General features: G+C 36.1%; 1 protein-coding gene across 2 annotated transcripts in view; it reads right to left on the reverse strand.

The window, feature by feature from the left end:
• Positions 1-338: 338 nt before the first annotated feature.
• The window catches only part of GXYLT1 (glucoside xylosyltransferase 1), a 54,248-nt gene continuing 32,748 nt past the window's right edge, over positions 339-21,838 (reverse strand). For both annotated transcript variants that reach the window (XM_059934557.1, XM_059934558.1), the window contains 5 exons: positions 20,755-20,880; positions 17,542-17,793; positions 10,688-10,811; positions 10,299-10,471; positions 339-2,987 (listed from right to left, as the gene is read on the reverse strand). In XM_059934557.1, the coding sequence (XP_059790540.1) occupies positions 2,826-2,987; positions 10,299-10,471; positions 10,688-10,811; positions 17,542-17,793; positions 20,755-20,880 (837 nt within the window). In that variant the 3' untranslated portion in view covers positions 339-2,825. The remainder of the gene's footprint in view (positions 2,988-10,298; positions 10,472-10,687; positions 10,812-17,541; positions 17,794-20,754; positions 20,881-21,838) is intronic.

A 21,838-nucleotide genomic window follows, 5' to 3' on the forward strand; every position in this document is an offset into this window, starting at 1 on the left:
TGGCTACATTATAAAGTCATTCCACTTTGGTAATACTGCAGCCCAGAGATAGTTCTGAGGTCAGAATTGTTCTAACACATAGACTCAAAGAATATAGAATGTAATTCGTATAAACTGCATAGATACACCGTCTTATGGAAAGAAATATAAAACGTTCTCTAAGCTGTTGTAGAATTTAACTTCATTAATGCTGAGAACTGCATTTCTTGAGACTTCTCAAGGAACAAGTTACCTTATCTAAAGATAAACTCAGAAAACTCATTTTAATATTTATATTAAATATTTTTAAGGACTTTTTGTGATATCCTAACTTTTAGGTAAACACAGTCCCTAAGTGGAGAGTTTTCGCCATAACCCAATTTATGGTAAAATGCTCAATTAGGTCAGGTCTGAATAAACCACATGAAGAACCTTCCAACTGATCCACAATGTAGAGTGTGTAACAGTGTAAACAGGTACAACAGGCGTGAGACCACAGCATACAGTCCAGTGAAACTATGACCACACTCTACCCAGCCCCAATCATACTAGAGCCTATGGGGCTAAGAGTCTCTGTTCACTAAGGAAATTAAATCTAAGCAACTTCCTAATATAAATTTGTATCTTGTCAATAACCCCAAGTACTTCGGCTAATGTTTCAGAATCACATTTATAATCCACCAACTGTGCCGAGAATTGTGGTCCTAACTTCAACCTTCAAGTTGGCAAAATGATTTCCAGGGGTTCCCAAACTAACTGACACCAAAATCATCTGAGGTGCTTATTAAAAATAGAATCATAATGTGACTTATTTTTGCACTCTAACATTGTAGTCAATAAGGGAAATCTGCCTAAGAACTGGATATTAACCGAAGCCAAAGCAGATATGATGTCACTATAGTTACCGAAGTGTTCACAGAGGTGAAATAACATGATACCTGGCATTTTCTTTAAGATACTTCAGCAAAGGAAAAAGGGACAGATGACACAAATGTGGTAAGATACTGACGTGTTTGATCTGGACAAGGAGTACCACTGTACAATTCTCTCTACTTCTGTGTAATGTGCAGACCCATCTAGACATGGGGTACCAGAGTCACCAAAGGTGAGGCCCAGGAATCCATCCTCAGCAAGGTCCCCACAAGAGTCTAATGTAGCCAGACCGCCAATGGTCTCATCTGGGGACCATTAAAAATGATCCTATACCCTCCAAACTTCAAAATTTTAGGGACCTCATTTTTTATTTAGCAAATCAACTTCAACAAGTTCACAAGTTCTCACAGTCACCACGGTGCTCTGCCAGGGATGCACAGACTGTGCTCTCTGAACGCTTCTGTCCAAGAGTGCTGGGCTGGCCATCAGCTTCTAACCTGCCTTTCTTACACCTTCCTCTCTCAATTTGTCCCTGACTGAACTGCAAAGACCGAGGACCGTCTTCCACGTCTCCACAGAGGGCGCTGTGTCTTCATAAAGCCAATCACCACTATTTTCACAAAGGTGATAGTCTTCCTTCATGATTTTCTCTTCTCTATTTAAGCGTTAAAATGTCAAAAGGAGAAAAAGAAGTTAACCATACAGTACTTGGCAAAATAAGACGTGTGCCCCGGCACAGTACATGCTAAGTACTCAGAATCTACAGCTACAGAAGACAGGTCAAAAACACTAAGAGAAGTAATATTTTCTTATTGCCAAGATTAAAAAAAAAGATAACTGTCTTAAGTGATATTCAAAGAAGGAGGACATGCACATCAACCAAATCAAAACTAGTTTTTCTATAATCAGACGTGACCATCTTCTGAAGCCAATCATCCATGAAAGTTGTCTAACTTACTTAAAGTAAGGCTCTATACGTATATTTGCTTCTTCAAAAATATCTTGCAAAGCCATTTTGAGGTAGAAGGAAAAAGGTTTAAGTGGACCACTTTTTTTCTGCTCCACTGTAACTATAATGGCTGCTCACAGGAAGTACATAGCTTATGCATTTTGGTCCATCACATTTTCCACCATCATATAAGTACACTGGTTAGGTTCTCATTTTATTATCAGTATATTTATTGTGTCCAGAATGCCCAGTAAAGCTGAAAATTTTCATTTAAAGTGATAAAAAATTTCCTAAAATACCTAATTAATAATCTTAGATATGACTTTGGGCAAGACAGTTAAGCACATACAAATGAAAATTCTACGTTTCACAAATACACACAGAGACTAATATCCAAAACTTTCAGTTTTCCCTCTCAATTTTAAATGTGCAGTTTACTTATAAACTAAAAATAATTTTAAGCATGATTGTCACAAAAATATTTTAAAACAGAGATGAAATGTATAAAGGCACACATAGATTGTCGATAGTGACATCAGTTACATCACATTTCTTTAGAAACAGAACATTTTCTGCTCCTGTAAACAACTTTCTTTTCTCACACATTTAAAGTGAGGTTAGTGCTGACGTAAAATTATTGCTATACTCACAGTTTGAGTGTTTCCACTGTGTATGAGGTACATTTTTCTCCAACCATACATCCCTACTGCTCTTACCCACTTGAGAGTAAGAGTCAAACAAAGTCTGTAGGCTATAACCATTCAATAATATCTTCATCAGTACTAGAATGATAGCAAATAGCATTACAAAACATCAGAAATCAAAAACATCTTCTTGTTGGGGTCCAAGACTTCAACTTATTCTTCATTACATGAAAATACTGCTCATTTAACTTCTTCGGGAAAAAAAAATTATTCTGAAGATGAATAATTCCTTCCTGAACACTTCATCTAAGACTATTCCTTCACACATATCCTCTGATATTTTGTTGTTTTAATTCATTTGATTTAGCGGTCACCAAGAATCACCTTTCCTTTGGTGGTCTATCATAACGATCCTGTATGCTTTTTGTCAGCTGTTTGATAAATATTTTGTAAATTTTTCCACAGTATGTATGCACTGTCTTTTGTAGTTCCAGTTCTAAAGGCTTTAATAAAGAATGGATGTTGTCATCTTCAAAAGAACACTAGAGAAAGAAAATAAAAAGACAAAGATATATATATAAATTTAACTCTATTCCCAACAACTTCTTCAATCAACTTTACGTTGACGATCTCCATTTAAAGTCTCACAGACAGCATGTGCCCAAAACAAATAATTTCAATGAGTTAAACAGACTACGATCTCACAGGAGGAGGGAGAGAGTACGGGTGACTCACTGGGGGTACTGGGGAGAGCCCTTCAGAGAGGAGCGTGGAGGCAGCGCACTCCAGGCCAAGGCAAGAACACGGTCAAGGACAGAGAAGACCAGAGATACTGACAGGTGTGAGGTGACAACCAAAAGCTCGAGGTGTCTGAGAGAGACTAATAAGAGCCAAGAATCACTCTGATAACACTGGTGAGGCTGGACTGGAAAGGAGTGAGATGGAGGCACGGAGTGGGAGGAATGCAGAATGACAGCACAGGTCAGTGCTTCCCACAGAACCCTAACTGCACGAAGGGATCCCAAGGATAGATATGTTTGAGAACTGCTAAATACCATGCACTCTTGGGGGGATTCACAGTGGCACATGAAAAACTATAAAAACAGAAAATACATCTGTTGGATATTGTTTGGCCCACTAATTCCAACATATACTTTTTACCAGAATCCTTTTCACCATAAAATATATTAATATCACAAGGAATATATTTTGGAAAACACTGCTGTAATAGTTAAGTGCAAATAACCTGTGAGCTTAGTTATTTTCAACCAGGTACATTTTTTGACTTAGTATTTGCAACTACAATCAGAAAGACTGACAGGGCTTGAAAATAGAACATTTTACGGGAAAAGTTTGAAGTCAGTGAAAAATGCAAAATTCTGAAGGAAATTCAGAACCTGAAATCTAGGAGGGCTGCATATGACCGGAGGTTCACTACGCTGCCACTGAGGGAGAGGAAATAAAAGCACCATTTGAATCACAATTAGTGAGTCTGTAGGAAGCCACAGCCCATCTAGGGAGAACAGGCTGAACGTAGATGCTAATTTAGAACATGGATGTGTAGAGCTGCCAAGAGATCCTAAACCTGGGTGTCTCTAGTGCAAGAAAACTATGAGCATTAACTGCATGAAACCTTCACTCTTGGGGTGATTTTTCAAACCTAATTCCATATACTGAAGATAAATATCTTGAAGTATTTTTGAAAACCAAAAAAAAAAAAAAGAGGAGAGGCTTAACTGGGAAGAACGTAACGAAAATAACCACAGCTAGCACACAGGGATCTAGGAGAGACTGTTGAAAGCTGGACTGGTTAAAAGAGGGCACTTCCTACATGCCAGGCATTGTTCTAAGAGCTTTATATGTATTAATGCACTTAAGCCTCATACCAACTTCATGAAATAGGACATCACTATTTACAAAGAAGCAACTTAAGGCAGGGGGAGAATCTTCCCAGTTACAAAGCTAAGCCAGGAGTCCACCTCAGATGCAAAAGAAATCGATAGCTAGTGGGAAGCAGCCGCATAGCACAGGCAGATCAGCTCGGTGCTTTGTGACCACCTAGAGGGGTGGGACAGGGAGGGTGGGAGGGAGGGAGATGCAAGAGGGAGGAGATATGGGTATATATGTATATGTATAGCTGATTCACTTTGTTATAAAGCAGAAACTAACACACCCTTGTAAAGCAATTATACTCCAATAAAGATGTTAAAAAAAAAGTCAACAGCTTTACAACCACACAGCACTGCTTATCCAAAACAGCAAACGCAACTGTGCCAAGTCAGTTTCAAAAACTCTGTTAAAAGATGCAGCTCAGTTAACAGTGGGAAACTGTGCTGTGCTGTATAGAGACATGTCTACATTTGTCTGGGGTTATGCTGAAGAAGGTCAGGTTTACCTTACCTTCTTCAAGGTTTAACACCTGTATTAAGTGATACTGTCAAGTTACATTTCACTGTGTATAAACAACATACTTGGACAACTGTGGCTGAGAGGCGAGTAATAATGGGAAGAGCAAACTGTGGTCTTTTTCTTACTCTACAATGACAAAAAATGAAAACATTACAAAGGTGTTTAAAAGTAAACTCCCAGGAACACTTGAGATTCAGTTCATCCATTTTCATGTGATTTAAATCCCAGTGTTTGTGGTTACCTTTCTTTTTTCTTCACTGGGAAAGTCTTTTGATGAGTATTTTCCCTAAATAAAAATAGTGCCTCATGAATTAGAGCTCTTTTAGTCCAACATACAACACAAGTAATTTGACCTTTACGGGAGAAGGTGATAAATCACCCAGATGTCTACCTGTACGTACACAGCCGGAAGTCACGCCCTCCACCAGCCACAGACTCTGCAGTGTCCAGGAGTTGTGCAGCATGGAACGCACATCCAGACGTTCCCTTTCCCAGAGGCCACATGTGCCCTTACCTGACTGTGCGCCTCTTCCCAAACCGAGTGCTACACTTGACTGGTCTGCACCATTCCTGCCTGCCTGGTACTCATCCTTCCAGCTCAGCCCAATGGCAGCTCCTCTGAGAAGCTCTCCTGACACAGTTAATCACTCCCTCCCTCTTCACTGGCACCGTACCCAGCATACAAACTTTTAGCAAGGTCATGTTTTATATCTAAGACTGTCAGTTGAAGGCAGTGAATAAACAGTGAGGCTATGATGACAAGTAGAAAATTAAAGGCATTTTCAAAAAACAGAACATGTTTTAAAAGTATGGTAGAATGGCAGGCAGTTCAATCCGACAAATACTGAGTGCCAACTATGCACAAGAAGGTGGTGCAGGAGGGAAATGGTCGAGAATCCCTTGCATCTCTGCAAATCTATTGCATCTTATGCAAATAGAAGAAGGGTGTGAAGTAAATCAAAGGTAACACAGAAACACCAAGAAATCTAATAATTCAAACGAAATACAAGAAGCAGAAAATATTTTACAGAGCAATAAAATGTTTTGTTCCCATTGCGAATCTGCAATTTTTAATCTTAGTATTTTTATTCACTCAGCAACTAATATTTAACAACTATGTATGGGCTGTAAAAACTGATTTGCTGGCAATTTACATTTTAAAAATGGTTCACGTCCTTATTGTTCACAGCATTCGATGGCTATGACTAAGCTTCTGTCTGAAACTTGCATAAATGCCCTTGTCTAAACTGCAATTCTTTTAAATTACGCTTCTCACTGAATTATAGATAAGGGAAGATAAAAACACTAACCAAGAGTACCAAAAAAGACTGATTAACTTCATTAAGCTGAAAAATGGCTAATATGGCTATTAATATGGACCCAAAACAAACATTAATCTTTAATTACTTCGGTATTTGAAATAGTTTTTAAAATAAGATTTATTTTTTAAAAATCAAGTGTAATTAATCAGCTTAAAACCAATACTCAATTTTTTTAAAGTATATATTTATAGACGATCAGAAAAGATCAAATAAAACTAGTAAGATTTAATTCCTTAATAATGTTTTTTTTAAATGATCAAAGGCAACAAAGAAATCACATTTTTCTAGGAGTGCATTTCTTTTCTACCCTGCAAAGTCTCAGAACCGCAAATGTACCTTTTGTCATTTTTATCACCTCTTGACAACCCATGATAAAGCATTATTAAAATACGATATTGATTTCTGAAGGCATACAAGGTCGGCTACATGAAAATGAACATCACTAAATTTTATAATTCTTCAGTGAGTGTAGCTGTATCATGATAAACTGATTATTCAGAAACCTTCTCTCTCAGGTTTATAGGACAAGAAACTTAGCAAAAACACTAAAACTGTAGCCTACAATGCTGTCAGCACTTTGCCTACCACCAGGTTTGAGAAACTCAGCTTTCCAGGAGAAAACTTCAGCTCCCTGTCACTGCAGATCGTCACCTTACACAGCGTGTCATCACCGCACCCAGCCCAGCCCTGCCGCTGCCTCCCTTCACCCATCACCCCAAGCAGCTCCACGCCTGACCTCCTCGTGGACCTTTCACAACCCCTGAGGCTTTTTCTCAGGCAATTTTGGCCCAGCCTGCTCACCTGGCAAACTCTTACTCATTCTTCAGGGCTCACTTCAAATGCCTCCTCATCAACGAAGCCTTCCCTGGCTCTTTGGGGCAAAACTTGCACTCCTTCACAGTCCTAGTACAATCTGTGTCTCAGTAGGTTACAGTTCAGTATCTTTATCCTCAGGCCTATTACTGAGGCTGTACTAGCAAACCATGAGAGCAGTCAGGAGCAGATACTGAGAGTCTAGCAAACAGGGGCATCGGCTCTTCTCCTGACCCCCACGCTTACACCAAACCACTCCTGTTGTTCTACTTATGTTTTTGTCTTCACGTCCACATAAGATGAGACATGGTCTAGCAGAGCAGTGAACACACCCACGTGAGAGATGAGTGCTCACCTACACTTCTCCCCAGGTATCAATGAATTAGCTGCATGGATACCACTTGATATAATGCTCCTTAAGCAAAATCATAAATCCAGTCCTTATTTGGATTTGCCCCAAGTCTTGGTCCCCAACATATTCAGAGACCTGGTTCATGCATCATCTCCCCCTGTCAATCCACCTTAATTAAACAAGAGCACCGTAAGAACAAGGAAGAAAAAGAGAGAAGAAGAGATATCGGGGGTGGTGGGGCCAGTATAATTTTTTCCCAAACTCAATATAAAGTAAATGCTTAAAAGAGAAAACCCCATTTACAAAGGCAACAAAGAAGATAAAATACTTAAGGATAAACTTAAGATATGTTCAAAATCCATAGTATGAAGAAAACTATTAAACATTCCTGAAAGACACAAATGAAAGACAGACCTTGTTCTTAAGATGTCTCAACACCATTAAAATGTCAGCAGTCACTAAGTTAATATGTGAAGATGATACACTCCCAACAAAAAAACAAGTTTTTATGTAATTAAATGAGTTGATATTTGTGGAAAAACAGAAATACAATAGGTAGGAAAACACTGAAAGGACAGGCTATGAAGAGGAAGTAGCCCTTTCAGATATTAAAATACAGCACAAAGCCTTTATAATTAAAATAGTGTGTAAGAGTACACAAATGGACAGACCAATGGAGCAAAACAGAAAATCCAGAAATTACAAATGGAACTTTAGTATATAATAAAGTCAGTATCTCAAATCTTTGGGTTACAGATAGACTTTTAAATAAATGGTGTTGGGACAAGACAGCTATTTGGAAAAAGATCAAATTAGATCTATTCCTCGCTCAAAAGAGTAAATTCCAAATTGGGCAGAAGGCTAAATGTAATAAATGAAAAAGTATATACGTGAACTTTTCTATAAGCTGAGTATACGCAGGGAAAGACTTTCTAATTACTACTTTTTTAAAAAAAGGTTTTAAATTTGATTACACAAAATTTTTAAAGAACAACTTTGAACGGTAAAAAATTCCACAAACAGTTCAAATTGGGAAAAAAATTTACATCAGATGTCACAGAAAAAGAACTAATATCTTTAATACACAAAAAACTTGCAACAAATGGTGGGGAGGTGGGGAGTAGAGATCGAAACTCCCTCATGGTGATGACTGTACAACTCTGTAAACATGCTAAAAACCACTGAATTATTTACACTATGGGTGAACTGTGTGGTATATAAAATATGTTATCAGTAAAGTTATTTTTTAAAAATGATAGAAGACTAGGTGAGAGATTTGAAAGAAAATTCACCCCCCAAAAAGATGTAAAAACAGCTGTTAAATATACAGAAAGATGTTCATCTCAATCATAAGAGAAAGGCAAATTAAAATTAAACTTAGATTCCATTTCTCACTCAGAATGGCAAAAATTTTTCAAGCTTGATAATACACTCTGTTAATGAGGCTGTAACAGGCCTCGTCATGAACTGTTGGCAGGAATGCAAATAATCCCCATGTAGGGAAAACAGGCAGTATCTTCAATTTAAATTATCCCATGTCCAGGAATTTACCCTGAAGAAACATCTCCCAACAATACAAATATATGTATGGCAAAGTTATGCACTGCTGCATTATTTATTATTCAAAATGCTGGAAAAGACCAAAATGTTCAAACATAAGAGATTAATTGAATAAACTCTGGTACATGCACAAAATGGAATATCATACAGCTGTTTAAAAAAAAAGCATGAAGAAAATATTTATAAATGCCCAAATTTCCAGAATACTGTAAAAAAGGCAAAGCACAAGTAGAGATGAACAGTATGCTACTTCTCATGTAAGAAAAGGGGAATTACAAAACATACATGTATCTACTTACCTGTACAGGAAGGACAAACCAGAAAATGAAATTGGTGATGGGGTGGGGGGCCTGGGGTGGAAGGATGGGGAAGGAGTGCTACTTCTGAGTAAACCGTTATATAGTTTCGACTTTTTGAAGAATATTAATATTCCTCATACCAAATTAAAGTTAAATCAACAAAGATGAGGGGAAAAAACTTAAAACTGAAAGCATACAGAAACACATGAACCCAACTGTATTTCAGATGAATAAATAACCACACTGAATGAAGGAGAAAAGAACTAACGCAAGTAACTTCTGAACACACTACTGAGTACACACCCTCGTCTGGGGCAGGGGAGGGGTGGGGGGAGGACAAGAAACAAATCCTTTATAGTAGGTTGGTTTGTCAAGAACAGAGGAGTGGAGATAGCAGTATGAATGGAGCATTTTTGAAATTAGTTTAAGTGTACTGTAGAACTAAGCAAAAGAGGAAATATTTTATGTTCGGAGCCAGGATTCTAATTGTGGAAGAAAGGAGATAAAACAGAGACAAAGTAGGAGAAGGCAAGGAAGGGGCCTGAGGGAATGGAACTGGAGGCATCGGTGTGAGCACATGACTATGTGTGTTTGTGTATCTGTATTTCCCAGCTCTGCTGCTGAAAGGTCTTAGAAGGGAAGACACCCTTGTAGCAATAAGCATCAGAGTTCCTTTGACAGCTGACTTCAGGGTGAGGGCAGGGAATGTATAACAAGATAAGCCTGGGATATTTTGTTTGGACAGAGAATGTGGAGATACTCAAAATAATGATGGGAATATGTCAAATGAGCACAAGAGGTAGCCAAAAGGGCTCCCAATCACCAAATCTGGCACAACCTCAGCATCAATATAAATAAAATTGAATACTGCATTATAAATCATGGAAAAAAATACATATCAATGAGTTCACACTGATACTGTATAGATCAATAAGTGGGCAAAGGGGAGTGCTCTTCCTCATAGCAGAACGCCAAGTGCCAGAGCTAGATGTAGAAGGAGTGCTGGGTTTATAATTGATGAACTAGGGTAAAGGATATGCAAATTCTCTGTAAGCTTGCGAGTATGTCCACAAAAACATTTTTTTAAAAAAAGCTTACATTTCTCAGTGCTTCATAAATAGCTCTAAACGCTGGTTGCTTATCATCATGGTAAACACCTCTGTTCCCATGAAGAATAAAGATTCCTTCTTCTTCGGCTTCTTGGCAATTGCTTCCATATATGCAATGATCTGGTCGATAATTCCATTGACACGGAAAAACAAAAAGGCTTTCTATGCAGAGACAAAACAAAAAAGCAAACATACCCTAATTCCACAGAATTAACACTTTGCAAAATTTTAGTTTAAATTTAGTTTACTCTGTCTTAAAAAAAAAGTGATAACCATTAGTTTAAGCCAAAATCAAATAAATGCATTTCTCCAGTTTTGACTAAATATTAACTATGATTTTTTTTTTTACAAATGTAAAGAATAAATTTAAATGATTACCTGGATTATGAAAAAATATGATATTCAACAGATCTTGATCACCCCAAGTGATGTTCAGTTTGTATTTTTTAAGCAATGGCATAAGTATATCTCCCCATCGTAGTCGCACAGTGGTCATATCATTCTGTTGGTAAATACATTAATGAGATTCTCAGGCTTCCAGGTTTAAAACGGCAGCATAATGACAGTTCCCCATTCTTCCCTTAGCAATTGTTACAGAGCAAGGGGAGAAGTGTAAACTTATGTTTCAAAACCAAGTGACCCTAATGTAAACTTAAATGTCAGTAAAACTGTCCAGCTGGAGTGCAGAAGATAACAAAAGAAGGTATCTGAAGCTGCACAAAGAAGTGATAAAACTAACAGATGTAGGGGAGGAAAGGGAAAGAGAAAGTAGGTGGTAGTTTAAGTATTATGACTGTGACCTCATCTTAAAAAGCAGATAGCTTTAGTACCTATGTCACATGTCTAGACACAGTACCTATGTCTCTGTCATACAGCTGCTGAGGATCAAACCTGTTAACATATAAATAAAAAGTCCTAGGAAAAGTACCTGGCACAGTGTTAGCTATTATTATCACCATGATCACTATTATTCTTAGTCTGATTTGCCAACCCTTTATAATTGGCATTTCAAAGAGGTCATTTGAAATTGATAAATCAAAAATAGATACTGAATTTCATCAGATGCCTTTTCAGCCTCTACAGAACTACTCATAGCTCATACCTAAGGAAACAACAGAGTTGAAAGAGGGCTGGGGACATGTGAACCTGGGGTGAAGTTGAATACTAAGTCTTTTATACCAATTTGACTCTTTGAAACTCTCCAGACTTAAACCAGTACTCCTCAAAGTACAGTTTGCAGTGTGCTGGTCAGTGAATTTTTCATGTCCTCTACAAGATTTAAGTACACAAATTAAGAGTAAGATTTAGAAACTTTTATAGCAATTTTATGTCTATTTAGTCTAATATTTTCCTAGTAATTTATTTACATTATTTTTACAAAAGCATTGCCTCATGACAGGTTATAAATAATGTTTAAAAAAACACTGATTCTTCTCCACAGATAGCTTAAAAAACATTGTTACAAGCTATTCTAGGATATATAATAAACACAATGGAGGCATAAACAATCTATCCTTTGAGAAAGAAAAGTCAGAATTCCTGGAAAAAAAAACTACGTATTTAAATATAATCTGCTATAATTGCATTACCTTTGTGTGAAGTTTCTCAGAATGCAGTAAATACAGTAAACTATACACAATCAGAAATAAATCTGGAAAATGACTGAAACAGGTTTTACTTAAGGAAATATTAAGAAAATACTTTATTGAAAGGATGACTGAAATAAGTCACTGATCATGTTCACTAAATGTTCTTAGGATCTGAAAAGGCAACTATGAATTGCTCAAGGACCAAGACCAGAAACACATTAAATAGACAGGACTGGTGGACCCCTTGTACCATGTCATGTTCAAGTCTTCACTGGATTTGACTTATGCAAAAAAAAAAAAAAAATGTATAGAGAGACAGAAATACACCTATTCAAAGAAATACATCTCTTCAAAGAAAAGAAAGATAAAATTACAAGGTCCAGGGCAGTTTTAGGGGAAAAAGAAAAAATCAAGGGGTGGGAGGTGGGGGGACCCTTATAATACACGTAAAGGAAAAGTCCTACTAGAAAAATACTGGACACGAAGCAATAACACTAGTATTATTTGCTGAGGATATAATCTAGAATATCCAAGACAACCAATGAAAAACTATGAGAAATGAGCTTAATACAGAGGCATCATATATAAAAAGAGCTCAAGACAGAAAATCTCCTGTTGGTCTTGAGGAGTTACACAGCCATGTTGTAAACTGCGTGTGGAGCAGGCCGCGTGGCAAGACCCTGGGAGCAGCCTCCAGCTGCTAAGAGCGCCCCTCGGCCAGTAGCCGACGAGAACGTGGGGACCCCCCCATACAGCATCAAGAAAGCACATTCTTCCAAACACCTAAGGGGCTTGGAAATGGACATTTCTCTGATTGAACCTTCGGATGAGGAAGTAGACGGCCAACATCTTGTTTTCAGCCTTGGGAGGACCCAGCTGAAACATGTTGGCCTCCTGACCCATGGAACCTGGGAGATAATAAATTTAACTGTGTTAAGCTGCTAAAGTTGTAGTAATTCGTTACACAGTAAGAGAGAACTAATCTACCAGGCCAGATGTAAATCAGGGTACAGGATTATCCACTTGACCCTTTCTGCTGCCTTCTAAAATCAGCAGACTTCATTTTGTTTGAAAACGAGTGTAGTATAACAACAGTGACAATAAAACAGTGGTGATATCAGGAGAATTCAAGAAATTTTAAAACCTTATATGTCACAGTAGTTATTTCTAGTCCATATAAAAACATAAAGAGGCAGAATTAGCCTTTGCTCACTTCCTCACTTCCAATGTCAGACCCTGTATCTGTACAATGAAATGGGCAGTGTCCCTGCCTTAGGAAACATCCAGTAATAATGTCTGGTGAGGCCTAGCTTAGAAGAAACCTCAGTACTTACCTTAATACTTATCAAGCCCACCTTCAAAAATTCTACTATTTGCACACCTTAAAACTATTTACCCTTCCTTTCATTTTAATCCCTGTACCTTTTTCTGTATGGATACCTCATCCCCCTCATGAAGGGAGGCTGCTGTCCTCAAGATGTTTGGTAGGAAACAAACATTATTAATCAGTTACATTTTGAAAAGTTCCAGACAAGAGTCTATGTTCTCAATATGCCATTGCTCATGGCAGGCAAATTCACCACAAATAACTATTTATCATAGCATTTCTTGGCAATGAATAAAATGGATCCCCTCCCTAAAAAAAAAAAAAAAAAAAAAAAAAAGAGCTCAAGTCAACAGAAATGGAAAAACAGCAAAGTAGAGAAATAGTCAAAGGATATGGCCATACAGCCATTCACAAAGGAGGAAACAAAAATGGCTAAAAATTGTATGAAAAGATTTTCATCCCACATTGGTGGTACAGTCAGGAAAGTAAAAATTAAAATACATGAGATATTTTTCAGCCATATAACTACATATTCATACTAGTACACACAAACAATCAAATCAAATCATTCTTTCTCCACAATATCACACATATTAAATGTGACAGACTATATGTACTGACATAAAAATCATTTATATATTTACTAAGTGAAAAAAGCAAACTGAAGATATATAAAAGAATTCTACATATAAACGCTAATGTACATGTATATCTGTTTCAAAATACTTTTTTAAAGGGTCTGAAGAATACATAGCAAAGTTTATAATGTCATTTGGGCAAAGGAATGAAACTGAGGAGAGTGGTGTGTAAAGGGGGGACTTGTCTTTTTACTCTATATGCAATGAATTGCCTGAATTTTTATAAGCATGATTTAGTTTTGTAAATTTTTTTTAAAGAAAACATTTTTAATCTTACAGTACAATACCTTGAAAAGTACAGTAGTACAGTACAACAGCTGGCATACAGGAACTGGCATCAAGTGAACGGGCAAGAAGAGTTACTGACTGGAGGAGGGAGAGGAGGTGGGAGATGGTAGAGCTGAAGCAGTTTTGTAATTTTTTAAAAAGATGTAGTTCTAATTTACTAATTTCAGTAAACCTACCAAAATGCACATGTATTACATTAAGATAAATTAGTTTCATTTCTAGAACTATGTATGCTTTTGAAAATAGACTCATTATTATCATCAGTTTATGTTACAAATAAATATAAAACTGACAGGTGGCTATTCATATTATGTTCCAACAATGCTAGAAACTGAGAACTCATCAATTCCCAAAGATTAGTTACTCTCCTAGTCTCTGAAAAGTTCCATCCCTTTTGGTAAGATGTTCATTGATATTGTTTTCTTAAGCTCTATATGTAACACAATAAAAGCCCTCCATCACATACATCTTTCAAATATGTAAAAACGACCCTCACAGCCACCTCACAATAAGTATTCTCTTTTTTAATATTTTTCAATAATTCATTAATGGCCTAGTTTCTAAAACTTCTGTCTGTCCTCTAACAGTAATTATCTACTGAGTTGCTACTTTACGCCAGACTCCATGCTAAATATTCTGAATACAAAGCTGCATAAAAGACACACCCTGCCCTCAGTAGATGGAGAAAACAGGCAAAAAATACTTTACAAAGTAATATATGGCACGACATGAACAGGGTACAGTAAATATACAAGAAAAAAATTCTCAAGATGCCTTATTTATATTCTCTGGTTTTTAGCTAATAAATAGAAAAAGGTTAAGAAATATCTTAATAGAGATTCAACACTGCAAATACAATCATAATACAAAATACAAAGCAGTATCTTAGCCAGTGTTATATCAATGTCTATCAAGCATTATGAGAAAAAAACAAAAAAGTTAAAATTTTACTATTTTAATTTTTAAAATATATAATTATAATACATCAGGTTGGAACTGAATAATCATGAATGGTAGGGCTGGGTGACAGCAAAGCAAAGAATTTAAAACATGGCCACTGTCCTAAGTGGGTAATCTTACAGCTTTTCATGTGATAGGAACTATGGGGTAACATTCATGGATCTGCATGAAACAGTTTGAAAAGTTATTACAAGTAATTCAGTTACATCACTAGAGCTCTAAAATTTAAGATCTGTGCCAGAAATTATAGAGTTAGTAGGAAAAAACAAGGCAATGTTTGCTAAAGATATGTTTGGAAATCAGGAAAAATAAAGAAAGATACATGAAAAACGGAACTAAAAATCAATAAATTTTGTAGAAACATATCAGCAATCATAAATACAATATTTAAAAACAGAGTAAATCTGTGTTGTTCCCACTGGGCAAGAATAGAGTTGTTTGAAACATAGGGATAGTAGGTATGAAGTAAATTGTGCCTACTAAATTAATGTACTATCACACGTCTCATATTTTTCTTCATTAAGTCATTAATACATAGAAAAAAACAAAAGCTTGAAAGTTTAGAAATTATTTCAAATCCCACATCTACATCTCTAGCTGGTTTAGAACATGCCACAGACAAAAGGAAAAGGGAAAGGGGAGGAACTGTTAAACATATTTAAGAATGATATTTAAGTAACTAAAAGGTAAATAAAAAATAATCAGTGATTTGAACTATATAGCTGCAATTTGAAATTTTCTTAAAAATCAAGTAATGGTGTTACACTAAATTATCTCTAAGGTTATTTGCAACACTACACTTCTCATAATTCTAAGAATTTCAAATGAAGAGTTCCTGAGCAGTCACATCATTCCTTAGCACATAATCTTATAGCACCATCTTCTGGTATAATATTACTGTGCATAGTCTAACCATCAGAAAAGTAAGAAAACTCATGGTATGACACCTGTTTTATTTAGTAAAACTTTATGGTACATGAAATTTTAAAACTCAAAATATATCAAAAAACTGGGTAATTGAAGAAAGATGTTCACTTGCAAGCAAAAGCACAGGTTACACTGGCCTCATTAATGCATTCATTTGTGGAAGACAAAAGTGAAATGAAATCAAGATTTCAGAAAGGTACAGAAAATGGGAAAGCTAAAAAAACCCCTAGGTTTACTAGATCTTTACAGAAGACAAGAGTGATGGGTATTAACTGCCTTAAGAATGAAATGGCGAGATGTGGGTGGTGAAGGCTACAAGCAGTACTGCTGCCTAGAGCAAGGATAAGAAGAGACAAGAGATTTAAATCAGACATGCAGAAAGGAGTAATAAGTAATGGTGTAAATTCTGGTCCACCAGAAGCCATAAGAAAAATACCAAATATATATACACATACAAATATACATATATGTTACATATATATTCATACCATAAAAGACATAATATCCCTTGATGTTTGATTTAGTACTAACTAGATGTAAAGGGATAAACAGTGAGTCTCTATCAGTGTTTCAGAAGCCACTGCTTTTAGCTAACACTGAGGTGCTTACTATGTGTCATGCTCTGTACTAAGCATTTTGAATGGGTCTCTTTTAAAAAGACAACCTACATAAGTCCATTTATTATCTCTATTTTTCAGCCGAGAGCACTGACATTTGAAAGTTAACTAGTTGGCTAGCGGTTGTGGTGAACAGGTGGCAAAGCTAAACGTAAGGCTAAACCACTTGACTCCAATGCCCCCAGACTACAACGACTTAAGGACTCATCAGCGTGAAACTGGTAAACAGTACAACACACTCATGTGTTCAGCATATGCAGAATCAGAGAACTTAAATAGCCTCACTCTTCTACTGACCCCACAATTTGAGAGACGAGAAACACACAGGAACTTTTTTTTTAAAGTTAACTTCCAATAGCACCAAAATAGCCAACATTTTCTATGTGTTAGCCTCCCTTCTAAATAATTTAACCCTCACAAAAGCCCTATGACATAGGTACTGTTATCTGTCATCCCATTTCACAGATGAGGAAATCAAAGCCCAGAGATGTTGAAAACTTATCCAAGATCTCAGCGTCTGAACCAAGCCAACAGGACAGTCTTTAGCTCTTAACCACAATCTGTGTTCCCCCAAGACGTACCACACTTTAGATTCAAGTATTATGAGGCTGCACAACTACAAAATGACAACTCTTGCCTGGAATACCAATCTAGGAAGGTGATGTTCACGCTTGCTGCACTGTTACTTCATTGTAATGCCATCCGCTCTGACCTACTGTCATGCTCTAATAAACAGAATACTAAGAACACACTTTTCTTCAATTATTCTAGATAAGTGGAAAAATTCTGAATAGCTCGATCTAGTTTTTAATAAAGCAAAATTAAATTGGAAACCAAACAATATGGAGGGAAAAGAGAGATAAGTTAACCTGGATTGGTGACTTACCTTGAAATACTTCCTTCTCATTCTGGTCATGTTCATCAACATAACTCCAGAGTTCACTCCAGTTTTTCCATAGTATGGATGTCTGGCAAAGCGATTATACCAGCCTATTCGAGGCTCTTCATGTTCTGGTGCCATTGCAGCAATTTGTGTGGAATTAAATTTCTTTAGTAAAGACCAAATATCATCAACGGGCCGTAAAAAAAGGATATCAGTGTCGACGTACAATAGTGAGTCAACTTCTTTCAGGATTAACTGTGGGGAAAGATATTTGAATCATTAACTATAACTCTATTTAATATAAAACATGAAAGAGGTTTTCATTATTTAAAAAATACCTAAGAGAGAAACTAATTGCCATTAACTTTTAAAAGTAGTTTTTCCCAAGTCTGTCATTTTTTACAAGAGCATATATAGATAGTCTGCTAATTTTTTTAATTAACTTTTAGAGAAGAAAAGCTATAAAAACAAATCAGAACAAAAACTCAATACTAAAAATTGGAAGAAAAAATAAAAGCAGTATCCTCAAAGACTAGGGTGGAAATGTTTTTCATATTGGAAAATAACATTAGCTTCGGTGAACTGACATATTGAATCTTAATTTCCTGAGGTAAATACAGAAATTAATCAGTACAAATGAAGATCTTCTCAACTTGTCCCCTCAGCCTGTAACACTAATGGCCAGCACCTTTACCTCACTCTGGGCTCAGCTAGCAAATGGTAGAACTGAAATTGAAATCCAGACCACCTAACTCCAGAGTCCATGCTCTTATTTCTGAGCTTACTATCTCCCAACAAATCAAAGAAAATGTGCACTTACATAGCAAGGGCGAAGACAAGACTTGTCTTGGAAGACTTGCTATGTCACTTTCCGAGAGACGTTAAACCTCCAACATGTGTCTCTTATAGGAATTTTCAAGGGTAAGTTTTTATTTCTGCCTTACCCATATACTTTAGAATGTGACTCCTGTGAATTTAAATGTATTGCCTATCCCAGTGTATTAGTAAGACTCAATGATTAGGTTAACCTAAAGGTTTTTGGTTAAGAATACAACGAGGATAAGAGCTTGATCTTCATTCTGCTCCTTTTCAAAGCTGCTACCTCCTCCTGCAGTTACAAAGGCGAGCACTTACGAAGCTGAAATCACTCCCTCCCCCCACTGATTTAGTATCAGGCTGGGGAAAAATACCTGACAGTTGACTACAGAGCCTGAGTAGGGAAGTGTCACTTGTTCAAAGACTACAATTAAAAGGGTATGTACCTATGTGGATGTCTGTTCCTCTCTCTCTTTTGGGGGGGCCAAGAGTGAGGGAAATTGTTTTTATATCAACATTTTGCTTCTGTACCATGAGACAAATGTGTGTTTACAGACTTTTGTATTGTGAGCAGTCTAGGAAGACACTACAGGTTGCTCCAGGGTTACTGTTGGGAACCACCGCCAACTGGAGATCATACATGAGGTTAAATAATAACCACATCAGTATTTTTCTATGGTTCCTTTTGGGGGAATAAGGAGTTGGCAGAGCTTACATTGGCTCTTTTAATCCATCTATCTTAGAGGAGAACTTAGTAAAAAAAAGGATTTTACTTAGAAAAATGAAGAATCAATTTACTTACTATCTAGTTAAAAAGATGCAGAAGTAAGAGTAAAGTACGAGGACAATTTGACAGGCTTCAAGTATTTAATTTTAGTATTCAAATTCCATTTAGGAATTTAACCAGATTACATCATTAAATGATCTGGCAAATTTCCTGTCACGACATCAACAATTGAACTTGTTAATAATGTAGAATAAAACAGAAGAGCAATGGCTGTAACCTCATGCTTCTTTCATCGTCTTTCAGTGACATATCTGTGTTTATTTAATGTCATAATGTGCTTGTTTAACGTCAGCCTCCCACATCAGACAACAGGCTCTATGAAAACAAGACATCTGTCTGTCTCATTCATTCCTATATACCCAAGCACTTCATTACAGATACTTGGTAGAATAGAGGCACTCAAACTATTAATTAAATGATGTAACATTGCAATGATTCAACATAAGATTTTTTTTTAATTTTTAAAATTTAAGGCCTACATGAAGAACCTAAAACTTCTTAGGCTTTTTCCCTTTAATCCCTTATTTGTGTGCTTCTTACAATGGACGCATGTAATGAGAAAGATATCCTAGGATCCAGATTTTTTATGCTCAGCAATAAAGCTACTGGTTAGGCAGACTCAGCTATCAAAATGTAACTTAATTTTAAACCTTAACTGACATCCTGGATTTGATAAACTCTAATATGCTAAGAATTGCCTTAATCCACTTAATAATAACAAGTAACTTAAGTTTCTTCCCAGTAATTCATATACCTTCCAGAAACTTGTGAGCTTCTTAAATTCAATATTTCTAACTACCGTAACTATTTTAAACATTACAGTGGTTCTAACAACTACTGAGAATTTTAAAACTATCAGTGAATTCAATTCAAAATGGAAGAGGTAAGCTTGCTTCTGAATATTTTTATTTATTTTTAATTTTTTTTTTCTTTTTTGGCCACACCATGCGGCTTGCAGGATCTTAGTTCCTGACCACAGATCAAACCCGTGCCCCCTGCAGCGGAAGCTCGGAGTCCCAACCACTGGACCGCCAGGGAAGTCCCTGAATATTTTCAGATTAAAAAAATAATCAGGGTTTATCACCAGAGACCACCACCAAAGAACAGCCCCACTGAATAAATGGTTCCCATTTCCCTTCGAGTTCACGTGCCTCAAATTTTGTGTCTGTGTTAAAATATCAGCTAGAAAAGGTGAACTGGCTTGCTGTTAAGACAGAAATGATTATCTAATGATCTACTTCACTTCCCAAATTATAAATGCAGTCTGCAATTGGCAGGTGATCCTGCCACTGCATTCCTCCTGGCAAAGATGTGGCTCCATTAAGACCTGACGACCTCTAACTCCTTCTTAGAGATGAAACAATTTATAGCAACTGAATAAATTAAAATGTAAGAAATAGTATTTCAACAGAAATTATTTACATTTTTTGTTTTTAACAGAGGTTTTTTTATTGTAGCTTTTATTTGTTCTATGGGAAGTTTTTCTTCTAATGTTCAAAGGGAAAATCATACATGTGTGTTTATTTAACTGATTTATGTGGAACTCTTCATTAACTTGTGTGTGTAAAAGCAACATGCAAACAAACAAAAAAAACACTGGAGAAAAAACTTACTGGCAAGAACAATCTCTGGGAAGCACACGGTTTAAAGAGCTTTTTCCATTCTGCTGCATTCTCACTTGGAAAAGTTATCGGGTATAATGAATAATTAAATGTTTGTAGAAATGACCAGCTGTTAAGCTAAAATTAAAAAACAAATAAAAAAAAAAGAACTCGGTTTAGATTTGTTTCACTTCTTCTGCAAAATCATAAACCAACAGATTATTTTTCAAAAGCTAAAATTTAAGATGTTATACATTGTATGTCATACACACTTAAGAGAAAGTTAGATTCTTCTTTCCCACCATTTTGTTTTCATTCAAAATCTTAAAGTCATTCCAATATGCTAGAAAGACTCCACCGTAAAGATCTGAGGGACAATTGAAGTTATAAGGATATCAACCACAAAACCAAAGTGGAAAGAGCCTTACAAACTGTTCGCCTCCATCAGCTTGACCTGATGTATAAATCCTCTCAATCCCTAAACAAGTTAAACTCAGAAAAATTAAGCACTAATTTTATTACCACAGTATGTATGATGTAACAGAAAATATTTACAATCCAAGTCAGACCAATGTGAAAAACTGATTAGAAAATATTTATCTATATAGTTTCAATGTCCACAGATATTCCTGGTAATAAAATATTTTGATAAATACATATCCAGTGCTGATTAAAAAAAAAAATCATTACAAAAAGCAAAATCTGATTTTCTGATCTGAAAATCTATAATGAACACGTTTACTCTTTAGTATCCCAAATGCATTTCAAGACACTGAATTGCTTCAAATTCAGTTTAAGTATTACCTATCACTGCTGCTTAAACAGAATTGTTGATTTAAATTTCCTACAGAGCATTCACAATTTTTGTGGGAAGAAAAAACTAAGCATTTTATAACAGACTGAAGATGATCTCTTTTTGAATTATGTCTGTGTTCAAGTAATTTTTATTTTTTTCTAATTTTTTAAAATGCTCAACACATATCTATTTTTTATTGTTTTATTTTTATTTTATTCTTTTTTATTTATTTTCAGTTGCATCGGGTCTTAGTTGCGGCACACAGGATCTTTCCTTGTGGCGCTCGGGCTCTCTACTTGT

Source organism: Balaenoptera ricei, chromosome 10, assembly GCF_028023285.1.
Source record: "Balaenoptera ricei isolate mBalRic1 chromosome 10, mBalRic1.hap2, whole genome shotgun sequence".
Lineage (NCBI taxonomy): Eukaryota > Metazoa > Chordata > Mammalia > Artiodactyla > Balaenopteridae > Balaenoptera > Balaenoptera ricei.